This window comes from Portunus trituberculatus, chromosome 44, assembly GCF_017591435.1.
Source record: "Portunus trituberculatus isolate SZX2019 chromosome 44, ASM1759143v1, whole genome shotgun sequence".
Taxonomy (NCBI): domain Eukaryota; kingdom Metazoa; phylum Arthropoda; class Malacostraca; order Decapoda; family Portunidae; genus Portunus; species Portunus trituberculatus.
The window spans coordinates 26,052,840-26,060,339 of record NC_059298.1 but is presented as its reverse complement, the minus strand read 5'-3'; the positions used below and the strand labels follow the sequence as shown (position 1 = coordinate 26,060,339).

Here is a 7,500-nt window from a genome sequence, read left to right as displayed (position 1 = left end):
TCGTAGATATTGTCACATGGCTATTGCCAATAAACATGTGGTGATGAAACTCTAAAGGAATCCTAGACTTTTGTCCTTTTATGCGTGACACACCAGTAATATTTCTCGTTTGAGTTCACGCTCCAGCAATCCCGTCACAGTAACTTTCCTTTAGTACATCTTGAATATCATGCTCGGGGTGTTCTCCCATTTCTTATATGATAAAAACGTGAATCTCTGGATACATATGTAAAGCTCATGTAGTACGCAAAGAGCGAGAATAATGGAAAATATTGCAGGCAAGATGCTCATAAACTTCAATGGCTGCCCGAAAAGTAAGTAAGGAGATAGAATGCGATGAAGGCATCCTGTCATTTTATGCTCTCGTCGTGTCGTCTATACGTTAACATCGCTTTCTAGTTCAGGGAAACGAAATCTTGGTCTTCTTTAGTGAGCCCTGTAACGAATCCCTTCATTTAAGAAACTAATGCTCCTTGGTAGATAGGAAGTTATCTCAGAACTCGCACGAGAACATGAAAAACCGTGATGTGGATTTCATTCAAGGCCAAGTCGAGTGGTACAGTGTTCCTTGTGCGACAGCTGTACCATAATCGGGAGATGAAAAATGTTAATATAAGCATCTTGTAGTATTTACATCAGTTACTAAGCTTAGCAAAAATATATTTGATTTCATAAAGGCTTAGTTTTCCTGAAAGTTCTAATCTGAATGAACTTTTATAGACATAATACTATTTTGCTTGAGATGTAGTTTCATCAACGTTTCAACGTTTTTACGATATGCCACTGCAATATTACCACTGTCATGAATATCAAATTCGTACTTATATGAATTTATCACCACCGATGATTACAGTTTTTATGTACAAGTTAAGCTATATGATCTAAACGTATAAGATAAACATTATTGATGATATATTATTTCAGTCACCACAACTAATACATTCCCTTTGTGACTGCACAGACTGGAGATCACTGAAATGTTCCTTCCATGTATAGACTCCCTCAGCATTACACACCTTCCCTGGCAATGACACCACCACTACACTATTTACTTTCTACATCTTCCATTCAACCAACAAAAATAACTTCAATTAGCAAGAAAATACTGATTCTTCAAGTGAAACAAAGTTACTATACAAAGAGTCACATTCAACGCCTTTCTTTTTCATCTGAATGCTCCCCTACCATTGACTTCGTTGATTATGAATTAAAGAATAATAGAGGCACTTGATTACTTTGCCAGTGAGCAAGAGACATGAGCTCCTCGTGTTTATCTTCATAGCCATCAGCCTCGGCACCGGCGTTAATATTAAGAGCACCACACACACGTTCTTGTTATTGTGTGCTGAGCAAACGTTTCTGTATGGAGGCCAGCGAAATAAACAGACAGAGCGTGTGGTGACACTTCAAATTCTGCGTCAGTGCGTTAGCCAAGCTACATTATTTTACATTCCTGTCTTCCTGAAGCGGCTTTGGTACTGACCTTCACGACGGGCTCTTGTATTTACTACGTATGTCAATTTGAAGGTTCTTTGCGTAGTAATGTGATTATAACAAAAAATTCTCTCTCTCTCTCTCTCTCTCTCTCTCTCTCTCTCTCTCTCTCTCTCTCTCTCTCTCTCTCTCTCTCTCTCTCTCTCTCTCTTTACACTAAACACTCACACACACACACACACACACACTCAGCTTTCCTTTTATATTCCACACGCGGTCTTTTAAAATAAAACGGATTAACTAATTATTTATCTTCGGCATATTTTCTGATTATGTACTTATATTCTCCCCGAAAGAGGCAATAAAACATCGAGAGAGAGAGAGAGAGAGAGAGAGAGAGAGAGAGAGAGAGAGAGAGAGAGAGAGTAGTAGAGCCTACAGAATCAGCTTTATTGCGTCACAAGGAAGTCGGAAGAAGAAAAATTCAATCATATAAACGCACTGAGCAGTTTCCCTTCACACTATCTGGAGCATCGCGCCAGATACACCTTCACTTCCCCCTAAAGCTGAATACTGTTCCCTTCAAGCTCCAGAAAGCCGCTCGTGGAAAAAGGGAGATAAAAGGGGTTTGGCTTGGCGAGATACGCAGCCGATTGCGATGAGGCAACAGAAAAACGGGTGAAGCAGGATTTGGGAGGACTAAGCGGTGCGGGCTGTGCTGCAGTAAAGGGAGCCTGTGAGCGTGTGGGTCTTGTGACAAATTAGCGGTGGATTAGATTAAGGTCTGTATGTGTGTCGTGTTTAAGATGAGAGAGAGAGAGAGAGAGAGAGAGAGAGAGAGAGAGAGAGAGAGAGAGAGAGAGAGAGAGAGAGAGAGAGAGAGAGAGAGAGAGAGAGAGAGAGAGAGAGAGAGAGAGAGAGAGAGAGAGAGAGAGGACACTGACTACTTCTACTGCTGTTGATACTATTACTACTATTACTACCACTACTACTCTAATTACTACTACTACTACTACTACTACTACTACTAACACTACTACCACTAACACTACTACTACTACCAATACTACTACTGCTACTATTACAACTACTACCACCACCACCACCACTACCGATACTACAACAACCACAAAAGTAAAAACACCACCACCACAACGACTAATACCACCACCACCACCACCAAACAACAACAACAAGAACAACAACAGGCAATAACAATACTCCTATACACACCCCTTACTCTCCTCTCATTTCCAGCCTCACGCCGACGAGCCACCCGTGTCTCACTACTCGAAGCAATATACGGCAATATCCTCCATTCCCTTTACGCTCGTCCTGCTTCCTCTCTCATTATCTTCGTGGCGGCGAGGACGTCTTCCCTGGGTGTTGGCTGCCACTTTGAGCACTGATGGGCCTCTCCTGGCACTTTTGTGAGGCAAAGCACCATTTTAATTGTAGCGGGTGTGCTAATGTGTTCCCTTTTCCACTGCTCATGAAGACTACACGTACATCGAGTGGCAGCTTCATTGAGGTTGCTTTAATTGACTCGGTTTTATTTTTCCAATCTTAAAATATCAGGAGGTTACATTATTTTCCGTATCATTAGATGGATAAGATGGCAAGGAAGATCTCGGTAAACTTACTCTCTAAACCATTTGTCTTTTCTCAGTCCAGTGAAGCCACTGCCTGTCTGTATGTCACAATAACTGAACAAACCTTATGAGTGTGGGAACATGTCAATTAGCTCTGTGCATCGAGCTGGGGCGTTAGTTGGTCACGTTGGTCCAGGCAAATTAATTACCAGCAGGTTTTCACTCATCATATTAATACTGTTAATATAATTTGTTTGTCTTTGACATGAATAAACTTTACAGTAACATAACTGTTGACAGCAAACACACACACACACACACACACACACACACACACACACACACACATCTTTTTCGGTCACTATCTTAGCAACTGACTTCTAGACTGTCATATTTTCTGCATCACACAGTGAAACTTAATGATATCACAGTCCAACTAGAAACGAAGCACACTTCACGGCCACTCGTGAACGCCAGTTCGTTCAGCTGGATTGCCTTGAATAGCTTATAGTGTTGTTCATTGTGAATGATAACATGCTGAGATCTTTATGTAATGAAAAATTTTACGTATAGTGCTTTGTCTGAAATAGGTATTATTAAAATGTTTCATTGTGCTTGTATTCTGCACTTAACAGATACATTTGTTTTATAATCTCTTTGAAAACATTTTCACTCTTTAAGTGCCTAACATGCATACCAAAATGAGAAAAATAGAGATGATTCTGAAGCACTTGAGTGAACAGAGGTGGTGTCGGTAGATTGGAGAGAGAGCCCCAGTCACCAACGAGGCAGCGAACAGCCACGACAGCCAAGCTCGGCGCCACCACCGCTGTTCTCTACTCGACGTAAGTGTTGGTGATTTGAACAGGTTCTGTTATGCGTGCGATACAATGTAGTGCGGTATTTTTTTGTGAAGGAAAAAATAAGTAACATTGCAATTGTGGACTAACTGAGAATATCAAGGGTGCTAAACAATTACGTTGGGGAAGTGTATAGCTGACTTTTCTCATTAAAGTTTGTGTGGACTGGTTTGTTGGATCTAAGTTTGTACTCGTCTTGAGTTCAATTGCATGAGTGCTTATTTAGTGAGTCAATCAAACTCTTTAAATAAATATATGCAGTTAGAAAATTGCATCATTAGGGCATGCTTATTAATTACTACCCTACTTTTTTATAGATAATGGCTGAGGGAAGGTCTCCTATGAAGAGTGAGAGAAGATCCCCAGTGAAGCGTGACCGCATCACCGATGTCCCAAAAACGTATGACGGCATGGTGACCAGCTTCATCATGACCCTCACCCACCGGCGGCCAGAAAAACTGAAGGAAATTCAAGCTATTATGAAGCCAGAGAGTAGCACACTGGACATGTTTTCCTTTCTATGGGGACTAAGAGAAGCCCATTTTAAGCTGAATCCAGATTATTTTGCGTCCAAGAAGTCTGATGATAGTTCATTTATATATTGGCGGCTTGGCAACACTCACCTAAGTCGAAAAGATAAAGATCTTGCACTCAAATACTTTAACCTTGCCATACAGCTGGCGCCGCACCCTCCAATGGTCATAGATGATAAGGTGATTTCTTGTCAAGTCTCAATAAAAAGAGATGATATTCAGGAAAAACTCGAGGGCAATCCTGGCTGTCACAACTCTGAAGGCTGGGGAGAGTATGTGTCTTTGGCACACGCATATGAAGCAAGATCATATTTATTGTTTGATCTAGAGGAGTATAGCAAATGCAAGAGGGATATAGAACTCGTTCTGGACCTGGGATGCCCACCCATGATAGCAGCCAAGCTGAATCATTTGAAAGCAGCATGTGAAGAGAGGATCGAAAGTCCCCGCGAGGAGGTGGTAGCGTCACCGACTTCATCAACATCTTCACATTCTCGCAGAAGCGAAAGCGGAGGATCGACAGATTCTTCACCTCACAGAAAGCCTGTTGTGGAGCCTCCACTGTCATTTAAGTACAAGTGTTCTGATCCGCCAGTGTTGGTGGATCACAGCTCGGCCATCCCAGCATTCAGCTCCTCGGTCGGTGTGGAGTACAGCGAGGACATGGGACGCTATTTGGTAGCTAAGAAGAATATTTCTCATGGTGAGTGAATATAATTTTTACATTTAACTGTTCATTTTTTCCTTGTTCAAAGTTTAACAAATTGTAAAATCAGTTATATTCTGAAAAAAAAAAAAAAAGACCCTGACCACTTCCATATAGGTGAACTTGTGGCGGTCGAGGAAGGTTACTGCACCGCCGTCCGGCTGGAGCATGTGAGAACCTACTGCGTGGTTTGTCTCAAGCGAACACTCTCGCCCCTGCCGTGCCCGTCCTGCTCCATGGTCAGTTGCAAAACCCTGGTATTTGTTTCATTGTGTATGATGAAGTAACTTTCTATAATGAAAATGCTGATTAAACAATAAAAAAAAAAAATCTTAACTTCCCAATAAATTAAATGCCCACCAACACAAACAATGTTAATGAAAAATGCAATTAATGTTTCCTTTTGATATTGCTGATACTGTTTCCAGGTGGTGTTTTGCAGCGACAACTGCCGCATTCAGGGTCTAGCCAACGTCCACTGGCAGGAGTGTCCCATCCTGCCAACAATGGCAGAACTCAACATGGGCGTCAATCCATTATTGGCTTTAAATTTGTTTCTGAAAAACACATACGAAGCTGAGGGAGATCGCTCCCCAGGTCATAGCTGAGACTAGACACCAACCTCCTCAGCTTCGTGGCTTCAGTTACGAGGGTGTTTATGATCACACCCACTACAGGACCGTCTACAATCTGGTCACCAACAAGGCGAACAGAGGGTACAAGGATCTGCTTAGTAAAGCAATGGAAGCTTTTGTGATCGTGAAGGTATTACAAGCAGGAGGAAGATATTTCGTAGATAGCGAAGGAGAGAAATTTTACCCAACTGAGGAAGATTTGATGTTCACCGGAGCTCTTCTTATGCATCACATGATGAACTTCGGGTGCAACTCCGGAGGAATCTTTGAGGTAGAGGTGAGGACACGGTTACTTTTTTACTTTAAGAAAGCTTTTTCGCCTTAATACTTTTTTCTCTAAAATGTAATGATTAATATGTCTATTGAACTTCTAGATTATCGGAAAAGAAGTGGATAAAAACCCCATTCGGCTATACGGCGATGGCATCTTCCCTGCCGTGAGTCTGATGAACCACGCTTGCTACGCTAACTGTGTGGTGCTCTCGTACGGCAAGTTCCGCGTGGTGAAGGCCACCCGTGCCATACGTGCAGGTAGTCAGCTCACGTGCCAATATGTTGATGCACTTAATGGAAACCTGATGGAGAGGAGAGCGAGGCTGCTTCCACGGTACTTCTTCATCTGCCATTGTGAGGCTTGTGAGGGTAACTGGCCCGAGGGTCTGCAGTACACTACTGCTTTTAACCTACGATGCGTAAGGTGTCAGGTTTTAGTTAATGCTAATACGAAAAAGTGTTCCCAGTGCAATCTGTACTACCATAAGCGTGCGACTGTTTCCGGTGAACCGCATTTAGCCACTTACGAGTACAACCTTGTGAGGAAGAAGGTCGATCAAGCACTGAAGGATTACAAACGGGCGGAACACCGACTGATCAAGAGAGGAGAGGAATCTGAAGCGGACATGAGGACAGTCAGCAACCTAATAGAGCTATACGACGACTTTGTGGAGCTGCCTTCGTACATCCATGTCGCTGCCCAGAGCACCTACAATTCCATGAACTACAAGTTTTCTTGTTCGGCGTACGCAGTCGAGGACAACAACCCGCAGTGCTTAGTCTCGTAGCGGTGACGGTGATCGGATGCTCAGCAAGCAGGACGAAGTGTGGAAGGTATTGGCCTAGATTTTTCGGATGCAAGCCTTGGAATCCTAAAAAAATAATTAGTTTTTTAACGTAAATAACCCGTTTTTAATATATAAATCGATGTTTTTTTTACAGTTTTAGTGATTGGAATTTCATGTTTTTGAAATTATTGTACTTAAATCCAACGCAATATTTTTTAGAATTTTAAATGCATTATTTTGTCTTCCTTTTCTGAGCAGATTTTATAAGTTTTATTGTTTCAAGTGTTCTCTCAATAAAACTTCATTTAAATCAATAGCCTGTGACCTTCGTTACAATGAACCTGTGTTAATAAAATGCAAGTTTCCTGCAATATATAATTAGTTTGTACGAATGTACGTCAGAAGAAAAGGCGGTGTAATTTTGACATCCTGGAACCAGACAGCCGAGGCAGGGAAGCTCATGGAGGAGTCTCCGTAAGTGTATCTAAGAGGCCTTGGTTAATTAGAAAAAAAAAAACTCTAGCTTAGAAAATTGTAGTAATATGTAAGTAATGATTAGCATTGTTGTATTCCAACGAGGATAATTTTGAGGTAGGAACAAATAGCCCCTAAACGTTCAGTTTTAACAGGATACATATAGCAGGCGGGCCATGAGTCCCTACCTGAGGTGTGACCTTGA

General features: G+C 41.9%; 2 protein-coding genes across 2 annotated transcripts in view; both read left to right on the top strand.

The window, feature by feature from the left end:
- The first annotated feature begins 3,717 nt into the window (after positions 1-3,717).
- Positions 3,718-5,733, top strand: LOC123518985 (SET and MYND domain-containing protein 4-like). The gene is made up of 4 exons (XM_045280090.1): positions 3,718-3,871; positions 4,204-5,122; positions 5,243-5,364; positions 5,554-5,733. The coding sequence occupies exons 2-4, from the start codon at positions 4,207-4,209 to the stop codon at positions 5,731-5,733; spliced, it is 1,218 nt and encodes a 405-aa protein (XP_045136025.1). The 5' UTR covers positions 3,718-3,871; positions 4,204-4,206.
- The window catches only part of LOC123518986 (histone-lysine N-methyltransferase Smyd1-like), a 1,892-nt gene continuing 113 nt past the window's right edge, over positions 5,722-7,500 (top strand). Inside the window, exons 1-2 of the mRNA XM_045280091.1 lie at positions 5,722-6,037; positions 6,135-7,500. The exon at positions 6,135-7,500 is cut by the window's right edge and continues 113 nt beyond it. Of these exons, the coding sequence (XP_045136026.1) occupies positions 5,867-6,037; positions 6,135-6,821 (858 nt within the window). The 5' untranslated portion in view covers positions 5,722-5,866 and the 3' untranslated portion in view covers positions 6,822-7,500. The remainder of the gene's footprint in view (positions 6,038-6,134) is intronic.